Genomic DNA, 20,403 nt, shown 5'->3' with positions numbered 1-20,403 from the left:
CTTATAAAAACTCCCATCCCTTTCCTCCTCCCCTCCTAAACTTCCACCTTCAACCACTCACTCTCCAACAGATTCTTCCCCTCTGCTTTCAAACATGCCCACATTTCCCCCATCCTAAAAAAAAACCTCCCTTGACCCCACTACCCCCTCCAGTTATCGCCCCATCTCCCTCCTACCCTCCTTTTCCAAACTCCTAGAGCGAATCGTCTACATTCGCTGCCTTGAATTCCTCTCCTCCAAGTCTCCCCTGGACCCACTCTAATCTGGCTTCTGTCCCCTCCACTCCACCGAAACTGCCCTGTCAAAGGTCACCCATGACCTCCTTCTTGCCAAATCCAATGGCTCCTACTCTACCCTAATCCTCCTCGACCTCTCAGCTGCCTTTGACACTGTTGACTATCCCCTTCTCCACATATTATCCAACCTTGACTTCACGGACTCTGTCCTCTCCTGGTTCTCGTCCTCTCTCTGGCCGTTCATTCTCCGTCTCTTCTGTGGGCTCCTCCTCCCCCTCCCATCTCCTACTGTAGAGGTTCCTCAAGGGTCAGTTATTGGTCCCCTTCTGTTCTCCATCTATACTCACTCCCTTGTTGAACTCATTCACTCCCACAGCTTCAACTATCATCTCTAAGTGGATGACATCCAAATCTACATCTCCTCCCCTGTTGTCTCCCCCTCCCTCCAGGCTCACATCTCCTCCTGCCTTCAGGATGTCTCCACCTGGATGTCCGCCAGCCACCTAAAACTCAACATGTCCAAGACTGAACTCCTTATCTTCCCTCCCAAACCCTGTCCTCTCCCTGACTTTCCCATCACTGTGGACGGCACTACCATCTCACAAGCGCACAACCTTGGTGTCATCCTCGACTCTGCTCTCTCATTCACCCCTCGTACCCAATCCGTCACCAAATCCTGCCGGTCTCACCTTCACAGCATCGCCAAGATCCACCCTTTCCTCTCCACCCAAACTACTACCTCATTAATACAGTCACTCATCCTATCCCGACTAGATTTCTGCATCAGCATCCTTTCTGATCTCCCAACCTCCTATCTCTCCCCACTTCAGTCTTTACTTCACTCTGCTGCCCGTATTATCTTTCTACAGAAATGCTCTGGGCATCCCTATCCCCCTCACCAAAAAATCTTCAGTGGTTGCCTATCAACCTTCCTATAAAGCAAATACTGCTCACTCTTGGCTTCAAAGCTGTCCATCACCTTGCCCCCTCTTACCTCACCTCCCTTCTCTCCTTCTAAAACCCAGCCTGCACACTATGCTCCTCTAGTGCCGCTCACCTCCTCACTGTGCCTCGTTCTCGCCTGTTCCGCCATCGACCCCTGGCCCACGTCCTACTCTGGCCTGGAATGCCCTCCCTCCTCACATCTGCCAAACTAGCACCCTTCTCTCCTTCAAAGCCCTACTGAAAGCTCACCTCCTCTCGGAGGCCCTCCCAGACTGAGCCCCCCTTTCCCTCTGCTCCTCCTCCATCGCCCCTACTCCCTCCGCTCTACCCCCCCACCCCCAGCACTTATGTGTATATTTTTTCCTATTGATTTTATTAATGATGTGGCTATATCTATAATTCTATTATCTAAATAATGTTGTTGCTATTGATGCTCATCTACTTGTTTTGTTTTGTCTGCCTCCACCCTTCTAGACTGTGAGCCATTGTTGGGTAGGGATTGTCTCTGTTGCCAAATTGTACTTTCCATTGAATGAATGTAGACATTTCTCCCATTGTCACGTGCAGGGGTTAGAGGGGCTCTTGTGAGAGACCCCCGGCGCCTCCCCTCCCCACAAACCCCATACACAGGTTGGCCCTTCCCAGGCAACTGGGGACCTGATTCTGCATTGGCCCCAATTTTAGATTTGGGGCCTGAATCCCCAGCCTGGACCCCATCTTCTGTTCGGCACATACTAAGTGCTCAGTAAGTACGATTGGGTAGCAAGGGCTGGACAAGGAATCTCCTGGGAACCCGAACCGCTGGTCCGTCAGGAGTGACAGGCCCACACACATCAGTCATGTCTTAGAGTCTTCAAGTGCAGTGGGAAATAACGACATTAGGAAACTTCCTCGTATTGGAACATTTGGCTGAAACTGTCTGCCACTGTTACCTTTCCACGAGGTATTCAATAGTATTTATTGAGCGCTTACTATGTGCAGAGCACTGTACTAAGCGCTTGGGATGAACAAGTCGGCAACAGAAAGAGACAGTCCCTGCCGTTTGACGGGCTTACAGTCTAATCAGTGTTACTCAATGTTGATCAGAATCAAGTCTAGATAAACTTGCTCTCCTAGCCCATTTTGGCTTCTGGGATTCTTTATTAAAAATTACCCACACGTATTGCCCGTGTAGAGAGGCAACTGTCGTTAAGACTAGCTTGATCAGGGTCATTCTTCTCTTACAGAAAATGAATTGACTGTTTTCTCAATCAGTATTTGAGTGCTTACTTTATGCACTGTACTAAGTGCTTGGGAGAGTACAATACAGCTGGTAGACAACGATCACTGCTCTCTAGGATCTTGTAGTCTACAAAACTGCTTTGGGTGAAAACTCAAAGGGCTTTCAATTTTGTGAAAAAGTGATTAAAAAAATTAACCCAATTTAGTTGATCCTTCGAACCTTTGGTTGTCATAATTATCAAAGCGCATTTTCTTTTTTTTTAAAAAAACTACATTCAAACACTTAATTGCACTAGTTGGTAGAGTCATCAAATTACAGCAGACAGGATATTCTAGTGAACTATTCAACCACAGCAGGTCAAGATAAAAATTTTAGTCGTTGGAAATCTGCAGTAAAGGAAGTTTTCTTTAAATGGTTTCACTTAGCAGCCGATTAATAAACAGCCCCTGAAATTAGCCAAACACATTCAAGTATTTTTAAACTACTTTTTAATCAGTTTTAAAGACACATAAATTAGAAAAACATTTATATGTAAGTTAAAAACACTTCAAAAACATAGTAATATGCTACCAGAGCAGCTCTGCTCGCACAGACTAGAAATGAGTGATTATTAAAATATCCCATCACAGTGCAACACAGTGGCTTTTTAAATTACCATACACCAAAACCTAGTTTATGGATCTCTTGAAAAATAACACTTTTTTTAAAAAATATATTTTGGAGTAATAAAAATTAAAATCACAGACACAATCATTTTTCTTATCCAGGGAAGGCAAATGCAGGAATACTGTAAGTATCAACTATGAGAGAATCTAATCTCCCTGCAAAGCCCAGGTATTCAGGTTCTCAGCTAGTCTTGCGCTGAGACAAGCTTACACTTTTGAAACAAGCTTACACTTTTGAATGGGTAACCAAGTGGAATTAAGCCTCATCTATATTTTGGCTTCTCAAATGGAGGATTGTATTCCAATGTTTAAATCACTGTCTTGTTCTTTTTGCTTATTTCCCATCAAATACGGAGGGGTATGCTTTTTTGACTGTTCTAAAATACCTTTATGAAGGCTGACGTGGAAAAACTATGGATTGATATTAACCCTACTATCAATGAGATCAAATGATACCACAGATTCATTTTACAGAATCTGTATCAATAAGGGGAAAGCAATTTACTTAAAACAAGGAATCTCATACACAAACTATGTTAAGAGTCTGATAGCTTTGCAATTACTTTCAGAAAGGCAGAGGAGGACATTTGCCAATTAAGGTCTTCGAGATTTGAGCCTGGAGATAGACACATTAAGGCCCCAGTAGAAGGCACACAACACTTCGTCCAATTCAGAAGGCTTGGCTGTGATTAAATTTCATCCTCCTTAGGCTGTTTACCCCATGTGAGGCAGGGACTGTGTCTGACCTGATTATTAAGGCTTTACCCTAGTGCTTAGTACAGGTTTGGGCACATAGTAAGTGCTTAACAAATACCACAATAACAACAACGACATAGTTATTATCATTATACTTTTTATTGTGTGCAACTCCCGTTTTTATTTGGAGGCCAAAGTCTCTGGCATTAGAGGCCGTCTGTGAGTGGGAAAAGCCGCGTGGCTTAGTGGCAAAAGCACAGGCTTGGGATTCAGAGGTTGTGAGTTCAAATCCTGGCTTTACTACTTAGTGTGATTTTTGACAAGTCACTTAAGTTCTCCGTGCCTCAGTTACCTCATCTGGAAAAAGAGGATTAAGACTGTGAGCCCCACGTGCGGCAACTTGATTACCTTGTATCTACCTCAGCGCTTAGAACAGTGCTTGGTACATAATAAGCACTTAACAAATACCATCATTATTATTATGATAAACCTTTAGAGGGGTGAGCCCTATCCCTGCTCAGGCCTGGACCAAACAGGGAAAAGGCTACTTGGGCAGGGTGACCTGTGTCTTTCTCATGTTGGGCCTCCTTGGGGCCATCTTGTTTCTTTGCAAATGCATTTCTACCTGTGCAAGATGTACATTGGCCATCCACTACCATGCTGACAGTGACCAGATGCTGGATATGGGTGCATATGGAACTGAAAGGGACCCTGGACCCAAGGCAAGTTGAACCCAAATTAGGTGGCCTCACACCTGGAAATCCAAAATGGGGCAGCTTCAGAATTTAGGTTCTAAATGATTTGACTCAAACTCTTAACATAGTTCTCTGGAATCGGGTGTTACATGGTTTTTTTGCTTTTGAAAAGGAAGAATCCCGGCCATTACCTTGATGGAAAATATGTATCTAGGTCGATTTTTAAAATGTTGATTACATGCTTAAAAGGCTAACAAAGGTTCTGTCAGTCCCTTGCTGAGGTCACAAATACAATGGAATGAATGAATGAAAGTTAAATAAAAGCACACACTTTAAATGACTGGGAAAATTCAAAAACAAATATTTCATCCACCAGTTGGTGTAATGCATGTTAGTTGAGTTCTTTGCTCCATGAAAATCCAGGCAATCCAGCCCAACCACTGGTTATAAAGCCCACACACAAGCCAGATCTCCTGTTTTTAAGTCTCTGTCATTAAAACTCAAATTTGCATCCTCATTTTAATAGCATCCAAATGTGGCAGAGAATCCAAATACTCTATTAAAATAAAATTGTAAGAGCTAGTCCTTAAATAAATTTTGTTCCAAAGTAAATTTCCTTATTTAATTCACTTGGATAAAATTTAACATTTTTTTTTTTGCAGGTGGGATGTGTGAGTGTGTGAGTGTGTGTGTGTGTGTGTGTGTGTGTATGTGTGTACAGATTTAAATGTTTTCCTGCAGTGTTAGGCACTAACACTACAACATGATGCTTTACCAGCCTCATTTCAGTTTTAAGCAGTGTGAAAAACACCTGAATAATGAATTGTATATCAGATTTGAAAAAGTCTTCCAGTTTTAATCATAAGATACTTTTAAGGTAGTTAAGGGCAAATATGAGTTTATTTCACAGTGTTCTTTAAAGTTGCATTTACATTAAAACTTTTGTTCTACAACTCAGCCTAGGTGGAATATTAATGCATAAGTGAAACCCCTAAAAATAGAGTTTATATTTCAAACTCTTAACAGATTCTCATATTTCACAACAGTAATGGGTACTATTTTAAAACTGTTTTTCTTACAAAGTAGTGTCCCCCTCTATCGTTATACACATTAATATTCCTGAAAGATAGCAAACCACTGTAAACAATTGGTCTGAGCCAGAAACCCAAGTATAAAACTTAGGGTGTAAGCTTCTCGTGGGCAGGAAGTGTCACTTGCTTGTTTTGCACTTCCCAAACGCTTAGTACAGTGCATTGCCCCCTTTGGGTGCTCTATAAATGCTATTACTACTACTAAAATTATAACTGGATTCAGTTTCAGAAATGACATCAATATGCAAACTTCAATATCTTCAAGCCACAATGTTTATTAACAACAGGGTCCTACAATTTAGTCCTGAGACACGTGAATCTAAATGATCATCTACATATTAATGCCGTGGTAAATTATTTTGAAAATTGAGGAAATTATCTGAAGTAGTTTAAAATATTACAAAAAATCATTTAAAATTAAATACACTTTTCATATTTCAGAGTAAAATAATTTAAGAAATATCTATTAACTGGTGCTCTTCTGGGTTTTGAAATCATGACACGGGCAGAATATTTAGTGCAATCTTTTTTTTTTCTTTTTTCAGTTTGGAGTAGCACAAACAGAGGGAAGCAGAGAAAGCTACGATCCTCAATAAGGTTGTGTTTAAGGCTACCCATGGGTATATCCTGAAGGGAGGCCATTTTCAAATGAAATGCTTCACCAGCAAGACCTGATTTGTGAACTAAAACATTGTCCTTACGTTGTTACGGTAACCTTTTTGAGCATCCCACATTGACCTCCAGCAGTAAGGAATATCACTTATCTGTCCTTAGCAGGCTGCTTAGCAGGCTGCGAGGGGTCTCGCCTGGATCAGTGTCAACTGGTGCATTTACAGGGTTAATTGCTTCTACTCCCAAACACTGCAGCTGATTACACTGTATCACCTTTATTAATGCCCAAGTCCCAGACACAAAATATATTCCCAGTTTATATGAACTTTCTGCAAATGTTCCCTTCTACAGCAATTTCAGCAATGTGACTTCAAACTGAATGCACATGAGATCAGGATCTGGGCTCCAAACAGCTAAATCTGTCTTTTTTGTTGCCGAGTTCTGTGAGTTTTTCCATTTTCCACGGATATACCGTGGCCAGAGCCTGATAACCAAGAAGCAGCATGGCCTAGTGGATAGAGGACAGGCCTGGGAGTCAGAAGGACCTGGTTCTAATCTGGGTTCTGACCCCAATTCTGCCACTTGTCAGCTTTATGACCTTGGCCAAGTCACTTTACTTCTTTGTACCTAAGTCCTCTCATCTGTAAAATGGGGATTAAGACTGTAAGAGTCCCATATGAGACATGAACCGTGTCCATCCTCATTACCTGGTATCCACCCGAGCACTTAGAACAGTGCCTGGCACATAGTAAGTGCTTAACAAATGACAATTTTTTTTAAAAAAAGGGGGAGAGGGGTTGTTGAGGAAAGTGGAGCTGAGGGGACAGTTATAGCACAATCGAATTACAGGCCACCTGCCCAAACTCCAATATATGCCTTGGCCTTGAATAGTCACAGTGAGAAAAAGGTACCCTTAAAATATAAAAGGATCTTCTCACTACACACTGATTTTAATGTCTGTCTCTCCCTATAAGATTGTAAGCTCCTTGAGGACAGGGATCTATAACTCTATTGTATTTTCCCAAGTGCTGAATACAGTGCTCTGCATACAGTAAGCGCTCAATAAATACCATCGATTGATGAATTGACTAGTATCTGATGTCAGTTTAAGGAGTCGAAAGACTAAGTGCTGCTGGATTTGTTCTAATCCTTTTGATATCCATAGAAAGAGAAGAAAACATAGACGGACTTGTCATTCACATTGCCAGGACCTACATACGCTTCTTTCATCCTCAAAACTTAGCCCAAGCATTAATCCTCACCCCACACCCCTACAAGAGTTAGTATACTCATTTTGGTAAGAGACAGTGGAGGCATGAAAATCTGAGGTTGCTAGTCTTCCAGACTTCCAAACCCATGCCCCCTTTCCTTTTAAATTATGGAAAAGGGAAAGTACTTGTTCTGAAAAAGTAGGTTATGGGCTCCAGCCTGAAACAGCCAACTGGGGAAGCTCAGAGGTGGCCTCTTCAGAAAAGGCCAACCTAAACTCTTCTATGAGTAACACAAGGTATTTGGAAATACCTGTGTCAGAGGGCATTGGTGCCCTAATAACTCCCCGAGTACATTGGAATGCAGATAGTTTGTGGGAGCAACTTGGAAAGATCCGTTGTACAACCATGGGCGAAGAGTTGAAGGAGGTGAGCCCGCCACAGTGCAGCGTGCTTGTGTGTGCGAGGGCACTGTTTTTCCTTCTAATATCCAGCAACAGCGATTGAGCCCATGGCCGGCACAAAACGGTGCCGAGGAGGACAGGGATCTATAACATCACTCACAAAGCTCCGTTTCAGTCAACGACCTCCTCCAACCGGGCTGTACGAAGCGGGGCTCTGATAATAATAATAATTCTGATACTTGTTAGGCACTTACCGTGTGCCAGGTACTGTCCTAAGTGCGGGGGTAGATGCAAGCACATCGGGTTGGACACAGTCCCTGTCCCACATGGGCCTCATAGTCTCAATCCCCATTTTACAGGTGGGGAAACTGAGGCACAGAGCAGTGAAGTGACTTGCCCAAGGTCACACAGCAGACAAGTGGTGGATCCGGGATTAGAATCCACAAGCTTCTGACTCCCAGGCCCGGGCCCTATCCACTGTGCGGCCGGCTAATTCAGAAGCCATAGGTGCTTTCTCTGGCAGAGTCGGGGCACAGAGTCCTCTCAATGCTTACAAAATGGGGTGCTCACCCTTAACCGGTGCTCTACAGCCAAGTGGGCACCCCCAAGGGCACGCCGGCCCTTCTGCCCTTGCCTCAGAGCAAGCCTGGTCTCCCAGCGGGAGAGAGGATATGACGCTCCTTCTCTGTGAGCTCCAGGGGAACACATGTTCCCGGGAGTGGGTGGATAATAGAGCCAATGGGTGTGCACAGAGGAAATGGGTTCTCTTGGGGGCCAGGTGTATACGTCACAGGCAACCTCCACTTAATCAGAAGTATTTTTCTACTTGAAATTCTGTCAACTTTTAGCAAGAGACCTGGCTTGAAAAGCAGCTGAAGTCCTGCTGATTAGGGCCTCTGCAGTCAATAATGGTAGGCTTTTCCCCCTTTAAAATAAAAACAAAAAACTATTAAATGCTGACGTTACACAGAAAATCGTTTGTGGAGTTTTGGTTATTTTCATTGTGTATAATGGTTAAATGAGTGCATTTCAGAGGATTGAAAATATAAAATGAGAACACCCTGTATTTTACATTCAGTAAAAATAAGGCAAAAATAAAAATGACAAGACATATGGTCAAAACAGAAATAAGCCCATTTGTGCCTTTCTACCTTACTTCTTGAACACCTTTCTTCCAGACCCTGTTTACCCTTTCCAAAAGAGGAGAGATACGCCAAACCTGCCTAAACCGCCTACACCATCCCTGAAAGAAATGAATAATCCCCAGTACTGTCAGCCTCTGTCGCCATTATGAGATGGTGACTGTCGAAGTGGCTTTGAAAGTGCAATGGAAACACAGCCCTGTTTCAAGGCAGGAGATTGAAAATGGTGAAAGCAATCCATGCTCATGGATAAAAACACACCGTTCTCCCTGCAGGGATTGAAAATCAGAATAATGGGATTTGAATCATAATTGAAAAGTGAGATCAATTTATTTGTTCCAAGTGTTATTTTTATCTCTACAATCTTAGTTCATAAAGATGGCCATTTCGACACCAAAACCCCAATTTAACCATCTCCAGCCCCAATTGCCTCCAGACAGCGACACAGGTTGTCCTGGCTCAGAAGCCAGCTGGCTAGTCAGTCACAGGGCCCAGCGGGCAGTGTTGCCAAGCCATATTTCATTTTTCAATTACTGCCGTTCAACCTCAGTGAGTCAATTACTTTAGAAGATTTTCCTAAATCTATACCTTCTATGTCCAAATAATTTCCATTTTTTAATTCATAGGAGGAAAGAGCTATTGCATTCATAAATGCCTTAAATACGACACCACAAGAAACTCAGTCATATAAGAGTAAAGGAAGGAGCCCTGCTGAGCACCAGGTTACTTGCCTTTCCTTCATTTTCATCTTACTCCAAGTTGCCAACTTGTCCCTAGCTGCAAAGATCACGTAGTGTTTTTTTAAGAGAGTAAAATGAGCTTAAAATATCAGTTTGAAGATTTTTAAAGTCTTCTCAGAAGAGCTTCTGACACAGAGTACACTCTTCCAGTAATCAAGGCTGACTGCAATTTGGCATCAGTCACGTCTGAGGTTCTACAATGGACTCTGGTTTGAGATACTCTAAGAAAACCCTCCAAATACTGAGATGTTTATTGCATTTTTAAAGTATTCACAAGCTCAAATATTTGGCTTTGAATTTCACGGTTCCTTTACAGCACTCAGCATTCAATATGTGAAATATGCCTCCCACATAATACACAACATGAAAATACCTTTTAGAAACAATATTTCAGTAAATCAAGGGTTTAAGGCAAGGCATTCATCTGAAAAAGTTCATTTCCCTCTAATCATCAAGGTTGACACCATTACTTTCTCCCCCATCAGTGCCTTGGGATACACCATGTACATTCAGCCAAGGGGGCACATATGACCCTACGGACATACACTGAAGTCCTGAGTGCCCATTGAAATCATGGAGATATTTTTCTATAAGGCGTGTGACCCACAGGGACATGGCATGGGAGGGGTTAACTCGTTCCATCTCCAGTCTTACAAAATATTCCCCATGTGTTACCGTCCTTTTATCACAATATCTTTTCAAATACAAACCCCTTTGAAAGGTGCTAGTACTGGGTTCTGGAAACATACAAAATATATCCATCATTGAATTTTCTCAATCATTGTTTCAGCGCTGAGTGTCTGGATGTGATTTCTCGCTTCTGATTGAAAACATGATTTGTGATCGGATAACTGTCTTGTCCCAAAGGATTTTCTTTTTTCTCCAGCTCTGTAGGTTGTGAGGGCTGGTTATTTTCCTGGGCTCTTTTTCCTTTCCGAGGTTTCACTGGCAATATCAATAACACTAAGATTCCAGTAATGTGAAGACAGTAATACCAGGAGCTAAACAAAGAAGAAAACAAAACATTCAGTGAACTGAATCAGAATTATTAGGCCAAATATCTACTAGGCAGGCAGGTATAGATGCATCCAGGATCTAAACAGCCAGCTTCTCAGAGTTCACTGCAGTTTTAGGGACCATGAAATACCAGCCACTGCAACCACGCACGTTACCAAATGTGGGTAGGCCACTGGCCTGGGGGCTCCAAACTCACACTGTCAGTACAATCAAGCACTGAACATTGGCACCTGAAGCATCGAGAAGGCTGAACTTCCAGCTCCTAAAGACAAAGAACCAACACTCAACTTCCTTACCGGAACACAGCAATCCAGCCACAAGCCCCGAGGTGAATAACGAGTGGTTATTGTTCCGAAACACTATTCACTCATTCATTCATCGTATTTACTGAATGCTTACTCTGTGTAAAGCACTGTACTATGAGGCAGTCAGCAAGACTGTAGGCAAAGTAAAGCAAGAAATGCATCACGCCACCACTATCTAAATGTGAAGCGCAGACATGTTGATCTTCTCTGTGAATAACACGTTACTTTGGCTCTACTCTAAAAATGCACCCAACTTTTAAAAGAAAGGATGATTTCTGTTAAGTGGAGACAGCCCAGACTCGGTAGTAAGGGCACAACAGGCTCATAAACAACAGGTTTCTGGAACCAAGTCACTATATCATCATTGAAAAATGCTCCTATCAAGACTGGTTAATTGGCTAGGATGTGCGTGTAAAACAGGAGACAGAAGGGGACCTAAACAGCTACTGTGCTGAAATGAAAGAGATGGGGTAACTGTGAACAAGGAGAGCAGAGAAAATGCTCTAAGGACATAATGGAATTCGGCCTCTGATCGTGTGGCAGTGGGTAAGAATCTTAGGACAACCGAGGCAGCCACACCAACCTGGGGTGCTGAAATCATGAAAGAAGGGATTTTTTGATCAGAGACTTCATCATTATTATTATTACTATTAGTAATTATAATAATAATTGTGGCATTTGTTAAGCACTTACCATGTGCCAGGCACTGTACTAAGCACTGGGGTGGATACAAGAAAATCGGGTTGGACACCAGTCCCTGTCCCACAGGGGGCTCACAGTCTTAATCCCCATTTTCCAGAAGAGGTAACTGAGTCACAGAGAAGTGAAGTAACTTTCCCAAGGTCACACAGCAGACAAGTGGCAGAGCCGGGATTAGAACCCATGACCTTCTGACTCCCAGGCCCACACTCTAAAGAGGATCAAGAGGACCAAGAAGCAAAATCGAATGCAGTGCCAAATGCCGCACACCAGATAAATGGCAAGCGGTCTTTGAGTGTGCAGTTTGAAAAGAACTGTCAGTCATGCTTCAGCCTTTCAGCCTCACCTGAACGCATGAATAAAATTCAACAGCAGTGGTGCCATTTTCCAATATGAAGGACTATGTGATGTCACATATATATTCGTTAAGAGGTTCACAGTCCCCTAACTTGCCCCCAATCCAGTTTGCTTTTAAAACCAAAATTGGTGCTATTCAGCAGCTGAACCCACTGAAAAATTCTACCTTCTTGGATTTGCACTGGAGTCAGAACAGAAAGTTTTCATGCCACCAGAGAGCGCAGGGACGAGAAGATATGAAAACTGCCTATCCTCCCCAGCTGTTGTTCCGGCCTTTGTTAGAACAGAAATTCTGGTGAATTGGGTAAAGGAGGAAGAATGAATAGTTGCCGTATGGAGAATATTTACTTTGACAACTCCAAGCTGTTAGAATGGTGTAGTTGCCCTTTGAATTCAAAGGTGATGCCACACTGATGGTGTACTTCACCCAAGGGTACGAGGGTGACTCGAACGCTGAGGCGAGACTGACTGTCCCAAGCGTCCAGTGCACATTCAGAGACCTTGCTGGCTGTGCAGGTGTCTAACACCTCGGGCTTTTCAGGTTTTGCCTCCCTGTCATGATCCTTTCAAAACTTAGGTTGTTAAACATTTACTCTGGGCCAAGTACTGTACTGAGGGTTGGGGGAATCTGGGCAGAGTCCCTGTCCCACACGATGCTCACAACCTAAGGGGGACTATGAGCTGCTTCTTTCTTACTGCACTGTACAAGCTGGTTTGCACGTATCCTTGCTTTCAGAGAAGCAGCGTGGCTCAATGGAGAGCCCGGGCTTGGGAGTCAGAGGTCATGGGTTCTAATCCCAGCTCTGCCACTTGTCAGCTGTGTGACCTTGGGCAAGTCACTTGACTTCTCTGTGTCTCAGTTACCTCATCTGTAAAATGGGGATGAACACTGGGAGCCCCAAGTGGGACAACCTAATTCCCTTGCATCTACCCCAGCGCTTAGAACGGTGCTTGGCACATAGTAAGCGCTTAACAAATACCAATATTATTATTATTATTTCAGCAGGGCTGCTGCAATCCTTCAGGGTGGGCTTTACTGGGGCTCAGATCTCTCTCTTGCTTCTACCTACCCCATTTCTGCTCCACACACAGCAGCTGTGGCCCCCTGTCACCCATTCTCAATCAAGCAATCAGTCAGTGGTATTTATTGAGCACTTACTATGTGCAGAACCCTCCATTAAGCGCTTGGGAGAGTACAAGACAATAGAACTAGCACACTCTTCATTGTGTTTGGTGAGCTGAGTTTCAAGGCTATAGACCGACTTTATGCCAGGGATCTGTTCTTTGTGATCCTGTTTTGTCCTTCGCTGTAGAACAGAGTGAGCAAATGGTGCTGGTAGAACTGCTTACCAAGACCTGCCGGTTTCACCTTTACAATATCGCCAAGATCCGCCCTTTCCTCTCCACCCAAACGGCTACCTTACTGCTATGGGCTCTCGTTATATCCCGGCTAGACTACTGTGTCAGCCTTCTCTCTGATCTCCCTTCCTCCTCTCTCACCCCGCTCCAGTCTATTCTTCACTCTGCTGCCCGGCTCATCTTCCTGCAGAAACTATCTGGGCATGTCACTCCCCTTCTTAAACACATCCAGTGGTTGCCTATCAACCTCCGCTCCAAACAAAAACTCCTCACTCTAGGCATCAAGGCTCTACGTCACCTTGCCCCTTCCTACCTCTCCTCCCTTCTCTCTTTCTACCGCCCACCCCGCACGCTCCGCTCCTCCGCCGCCCACCTCCTCACCGTCCCTCGGTCTCGCCTATCCCGCCGTCGACCCCTGGGTCACGTCCTCCTGCGGTCCCGGAACGCCCTCCCTCCTCACCTCTGCCAAACTGATTCTCTTCCCCTCTTCAAAACCCTACTTAAAACTCACCTCCTCCAAGAGGCCTTCCCAGACTGAGCTCTCCTTCTCCCTCTACTACACCCCCTTCACCTCTCCTCAGCTTAACCCTCTTTTCCCCCCATTTCCCTCTGCTCCTCCCCCTCTCCCTTGCCATCCCCTCAGCACTGTATTCGTCTGCTCAACTGTATATATTTTCATTACCCTATTTATTTTGTTAATGAAATGTACATCGCCTTGATTCTATTTAGTTGCCATTGTTTTTACGAGATGTTCTTCCCCTTGACTCTATTTATTGCCATTGTTCTTGTCTGTCTGTCTCCCCCGATTAGACTGTAAGCCCGTCAAACGGCAGGGACTGTCTCTATCTGCTGCCGACTTGTTCATTCCAAGCACTTAGTACAGTGCTCTGCACATAGTAAGCGCTCAATAAATACTATTGAATGAACTGCTTCAGGAAACCACTGTGTTTTCTTGGATGGATCTGGGTCTTGCAGCAAGTCAATCAATCAATCAATCAAATCAATCACTTACTTTGCAAAAGCCCTGTACTAAGCTCTTGGGAGAGTACAATACAGATGGTAGGCCTGAACCATGACAGACATCAAAATAAATTACAGGTAAGGAAGCAATCAAGTACAAGGATATGTACTTGTGTACTTAGGATATCCTAAGACTTTGGAGGTGGGACTAAGTCCATGATAGAGGCTGTAGGGAGGAAAAACGGGGTAGGGAGATGAGAACTTAGCCTGTGAAGGCTTCCTGGAGAAGATCTGCTTTCAGTAGGGCTTTGATAATAGGGAAAGTGCTGAGCTGTCAGATATGTAGAGGCCGAGCAGAATTCCAGGCAGGTGGGAAGACATGAGCAAGAGGTCGATGGCAAGTGAGATGACAGTGAGGGACAGTAAGTAGGTTGGAATTAGGGGAGCAAAGTAGGCATGCTGGGTTGAAGTGGGAGAGGAATGAGGATAACAGGGAGAGAGCTGATTGAGTAGCTGGATTGAGTCACCTATGCTAGAGCTGGGAAGACCATCAGCTCTAGCGGGAAGCCTGATTGGAAGCTCCCAGTCATAGTCTCTAATCATTTCTCGACTTCATTTCCGAGCGCATTGTTGCAGAGGTGACAGCCTACTTAACAGAATTCTGAGATGGTAAGCAGTTGTCCGTTGTCAGCGAAACTCTTTGAACGTGGCCTGGGGCTGTCTGAGGCATCAGTTTTCTCCAGATTTACCCATCAGCCTAAAGTAGCAGTAGGCTTGTTTTCTTGGGTTTGGGCAGTCACCCATCGAGAACGACTCTTCAGTGATTGTCTCTAAAGCTTTCAGTGATGCTCGCAGCACACTGGGTTGAAGACGTTCCCCGTCTATCGGAAGCCTGGTCTAACGCCAGCATCCATGTACCTCATATTCTCCAGTGGGGCTGTGGGAAGGAGTGACCAAAAACCGGGGCTGAAAAAAAACAACTTTGAACCAGGTCTCGACTGTTCTCTGCTGCTACCTGGCCCCCTGACATCCTGGAGGCTAGCAGGCTTTCAGAGCAAGGGCAGATGGCAAAGGTAGGCTTTTGGGGTGGAGGGAGTGGCAAGCGGTACTAAGAATGCAGTCAAAGGCCTGGGGTGGGCAGGGGAGGGGAGAGGGATGGCTGAGGTCCTCTGCCAATCCTCCTCCCTCCTCCCCCAACCCATCCCAGCCTCTTTGCCTTCCCAGGACTTTTATCTTGCACTTTATCTTGCGGACAGGGCACATGTCTATCAACTCTATTGTACTGCACTCTCTTAAGTGCTGAATAGTGTTCTGCACACAATAAGCACTCAATAAATACCAGGGATTGAGTGACTGATACCAGACCAAATTCAAGGTAGTTTCAGCTTGTATCCAGGACTACCTGCCTACTGCATACCACTCAGGCCTGTTTTCTCCCAGGTGACAGGGAAAGATTTGGACTAGGGCACCCTGGTCAGAGGCTGCCACTACCAGCCATGCTCCCGCTTTGTAATCTCAGAGCCTTGATGGGCTTTCCAAGGCAGCCAAATTTGCTATGTAATCACCAGAGCCCAGATCTGGTGAGTGGAAACAGGAAGGTTCATGAAAAGTGATTAGAGATTTTGATGCTTCTCCCTGTAGCTCTCCTGAACCAGATAAACTGTAAAATGGCATATTTTGTGTCACGTTGGAATCTGAAACCTTGTTGTGACTCTGGGACCGTACTGGCTATCAGGGATATTCTTCAGTAAACAGGGCCGAAAGTACTCTGCTCAGGACCTTGCCGGCATTGGAGACCAGGGAGAAGCCTTTGTGGAGTCTGGGTCACTGCAGCATGGGCCTTCCTTGTCTTCTCAGAGACGGTTGTGATAAAGGCACTTTCAGCTGGCCCTCATTCTCCCCAGTTGAATGGGTGTTCACAGGAATACTGCAGTACGGCAGGGCTGCTGCTGCTCTTCAAGTTTCTCTTCCTGTCTGGAATATGGCTGGAAACATCTTCGCTCCTCCAGGCACTGTAACGGCATGCTAAAGCCCTGGTAACATGAGACAGATGTGAAGACATCCTCGGTTTGGTTGTGGTGGGCCTAGCTTTGATTTCTTTTACCCAGCTCTTGCCGGACACGTCCCGTACCATGACTTGAAAATCACCACACAGGTTCCTAGAAGATGCTACTTTGCCAGAGTCACGAGAATCTGCCAAGTGTTGCTGGGACAGGAATTATTTTGCTTCAGGTTGTCTTGCAGAGTTGATTTTCACTGTGCCACTTGAAATAACTTCATCTGGCCCTGTCCAGTATCTTTGTTGGCTTCCTGTTTGACAATATCTAATTTTGCAATCTGTAGACTGCTTATGCGAATAGGACTGCTATAACTTTGCTGCAGAGTTCCTAAAAATCTTGCAATCTGTAGACTGCCTGTTCCAATAGGACTGCTGTTGCTTTGCTGGAGGGCTCCTAAAGTATCTTCAGTCTCAAGGAGTCTAAAACCTAGTATTCTTTGAGAACCATTCCCAGTTCCTGGCAATTACCCATCAATGCCTCAGTGGAGTAGATGAATAAAATCCCATATGTATCTATTTCAGAACACTCAGCTCCTTGAGAGTAGGGAACACGTGTCTTGCTACTTACTAATACTAAGTATTCAATCAGCTTGTTCCAGTCACCTCACCTCACTGATCTCCTACTACAGCCCAGCCCACACACTCCACTCCTCTTGTGCCAGCTTACTCACTCTACCCCCATCTCGTCTATCTCACTACCAACTCCTTTCCCTTATCCTCCCCACAGCCTGGAACTCCCTCTCCTTCCATATACACCAGGCTACCACTCTCATCCCCTTAAAAGCATTATTAAGGTCAAATCTCCTCCAATAGGCTTTCTCCAATTAAGCCCTTTTCCCTGGCTCACTCTCCCTCTGTGTCATCCATGCACTTCGATCTGTGACCTTTGGATATTTGATATTCTCCCCACCCCCAACCCCAAAGCACTTACGTATATATCTCTAAGTTATATATTACACATTATTTATTCATAATAATGTCTCTCTCTTCCTCTAGGCTGTAAACTCATTATGGACAGGGAACCTGTCTGCTAATTCTGTTGTAATGTACTCTCCCAAGTGCTTAGGACAGTGCTCTGCACATAGTAAGGGCTCAATAAATACCACTGATTGATTGATAGTCTTCTCTCAAGAGTTTAGTGAAGCGCCTAGCACTTTGTAGGTACTGAATAAATATCACTGGCTGATTGCTGTATCTGATGGGCACCCATTTTTACACCACGATTAATTTTCATCCCCTATATAGGTAGTTCCTGTTAAACACAACACTATCATAAATAGTTCATGTATAGTAATAACTCGAGGCAAGAAAGTGAACTAGATGACCTTTGAAGCCTGAATGAAGGTCTTGCTGACTTAGAAGACAACTTCCAAAATCAAATCTGGACTCTGGACAGCAAGGGTTATTTTTTATGCAGAGATGTATATAAGAAATGCATAATTATTAGGTACCATTATTACTGACAGAGTGGAATATCGTTAATAACAAAAAGCACTTACAATATGATCTGAGCCAGTAGTATTAGTGATAGTGACATTATCAAAAGATAGTTGAAAAGAAAACACCTCCATTAAATGAATCCTCTAATTAAAACAGTTTCAGTGTGGGTTTTTTTTTTTTTAACAGACTAAAAATCTGTTTTGTCTTTTAAAATTAAAACTTTAAAATTATATAGAAAACACCTTAAAAAATTAAACACACCCATATTCTTCTGATCAGAGTAAAAGTATAAGAGGGTGGAGTATTCTCCTTTGTCAACTGCTCCTCAATAATTCCTCAGGCTGAGGCAATTTACTCATCTTCAATTGGTGATTTCGTAACAAATATCATAAAAAAGATGTTAGTCTAAGACATCACTAGCATCTTTTTATGGTATTTGTTAAGTGCTTACTATGTGGCTGGGATAGACACAAGCTAATCAGCTAACCATATGGGGCTCACAGTCTTAATCCCCTTTTTACAGATGAGGTAACTGAGGCACAGAGAAGTTAAGTGACTTACCCAAGGGCACACAGTAGACTAATGGCAGAGCTGAGATTTGAACCCAAGTCCTTCTGATTCCCAGGCCTGTGCTCTATCCACTCCGCCATGCTGATTCAGCATCTGAGACATCAAGAAATCCCATGTGCACAGGCTTAATGCACCTTTATGTTTAAGGTTCCAATGTAGGAAAAAAGTTGACTTAATATATGTATCCACGGAGGGCACAGTTGAAATACTAATTCTCTTCCTGTAAACTTCTTGAGGGCAGGGATGGTGCCTACCAACTCTACTGGGAATCAGTGTGGCTCAGGGAAAGAGCACAGGCTTGGGAGTCAGAGGTCAAGGGTTCAAATCCCGACTCCGCCACTTGTCAGCTATGTGACACTTAACTTCTCTGGGTCTCAGTTACCTCATCTGTAAAATGGGGATGAAGACTGTGAGCCCCACGTGGGACAACCTGATTACCCTGTATCTACCCCAGTGCTTAGAACAGTGCTCTGCACAAGCGCTTAACAAATACCAACATTATTATTATTATTACTGTATTGGTCTCTCCCAAGTGCTTAGTACAGCATCCTCAATAAATACCATCGATTGACCTATTTCTCAGCAGAACTTTCTTTTCAAAGCAAAAGGACATTTTCCACTGAGATCAGTTTCTTGCAAATGTACCTACCTGTAAAACATGAAGGAAGGCTTTATCGAGAGAAGTACAAATGGTGCCACCGTGTAACTTATGGCCATTTGGGTGGCTACCCACGTCACGACATCATAGAAGAGCTTAACTTGAGGGGGATCGATGAAGTAGTGTCTGAAGTTATTTCTCATCTAAAAGACAGATCGCAGAAAAAACACATTCATGTCGAGACTGCTTTTCCCCTTGCAGTTAGGTGAGAGAGTGCTTTGCATTTTATTTCCCACCCCCCCTCCACAGACTGTCATTTTGAAAAGTGTTTAGATACTTACGGCTCGGGCTGCGAGTGTCATTACCACCCCGGTTAGAAATGTTAGATAATATCCTGGATAAACACCATGCCAAATGGCTGACAGGATGAAAGTCTGGATAGTTGGGCTGAATGACGCTCTTTCATAACAGACTCTAGGAATAAAGCGAAGCACAGTAAAGAGGTAAGAGCAGGGGCAGTGCCAGCAGTGACATCCAAGCCACAAAAGACAAGCTTAATCCTTGACCTAGTCACCCTAGCGTCATTCCTCGGAGGTAGCACGGAGTCAACAGGTTGGCCTAGCTAAACCTACTAAGGACCAGTGGCGGAACCAGGGCAGATCAAAGGTGGGGCCGATCCTAGTCGCTCCAACCAATGTGGCCAAGAGGAAACAACATCCAGCACCCCTTTTCCTTGGTGCTCCTCCTCCCTCTTGGAGCTATTGCAGAAGAGGGAGGCTGGGGAGTCAGCAGCAAAACCAGCACCCTTCATCTGGGGCCAAACAGGTCACAGCGCTTCATGGGCTGTCGGGCTGTCTTTGGTCTATCCTTCTCCTGTGAGCGGGAATCCTCCAAAGCAATGACTGTAAAAGCACTGGAGGGGCCTAAAGACCAAGAAGGAGGCATTTGGCTAGACTGGGGCTGGCCACTGGATGCTTGGCTCTCTGTCCAAGTGAAGAACATTAATTTCTGTTTGGAGAGAGAAGTGCAGGGCACCAGTGAACAGTTAGCTGCAGTGGGATGGAGCTTACCCTCACTGCTATTGCTGATGGCTCCCTGACCATGAGGGAACAAAAGCAGCCTGGGCAGAAAACCCTCAGACATTTGATGGAGGTGGGTGTTCTCAGATTAGTATTTTAGGTCAGAAATAAGTTTTCTTTTCAAATGAGTATCAAGAAATATTCCCCTCTGTTTCAAGAGTGTCTTCCCTCCAAGATGTTAGTGATTTCCTATTTAACAACCAGGTCACACTAGGATTCAGCATATTGATGTCATCAGAAACTTAGCCAAGAATGCAAATTAAGGACTTTTGCAATAGGCTACAGTTTTGGTTTTCTTCAGAGA

The 20,403-nt window shown here is 44.2% G+C and overlaps 1 protein-coding gene across 1 annotated transcript in view; it reads right to left on the bottom strand.

The window, feature by feature from the left end:
* Positions 1-9,227: 9,227 nt before the first annotated feature.
* The window catches only part of MBOAT2 (membrane bound O-acyltransferase domain containing 2), a 133,132-nt gene continuing 121,956 nt past the window's right edge, over positions 9,228-20,403 (bottom strand). The window contains exons 11-13 of the mRNA XM_029052238.1: positions 19,362-19,494; positions 19,072-19,223; positions 9,228-10,657 (exon numbers count right to left, since the gene is read on the bottom strand). Coding sequence (XP_028908071.1) covers positions 10,435-10,657; positions 19,072-19,223; positions 19,362-19,494 — 508 coding nt within the window. The 3' untranslated portion in view covers positions 9,228-10,434. The remainder of the gene's footprint in view (positions 10,658-19,071; positions 19,224-19,361; positions 19,495-20,403) is intronic.

The sequence above is a fragment of the Ornithorhynchus anatinus genome, chromosome X1, assembly GCF_004115215.2.
Source record: "Ornithorhynchus anatinus isolate Pmale09 chromosome X1, mOrnAna1.pri.v4, whole genome shotgun sequence".
NCBI lineage: Eukaryota > Metazoa > Chordata > Mammalia > Monotremata > Ornithorhynchidae > Ornithorhynchus > Ornithorhynchus anatinus.
The sequence above is the reverse complement of the archived record's forward strand: the minus strand, read 5'-3'. Positions and strand labels throughout refer to the sequence as shown.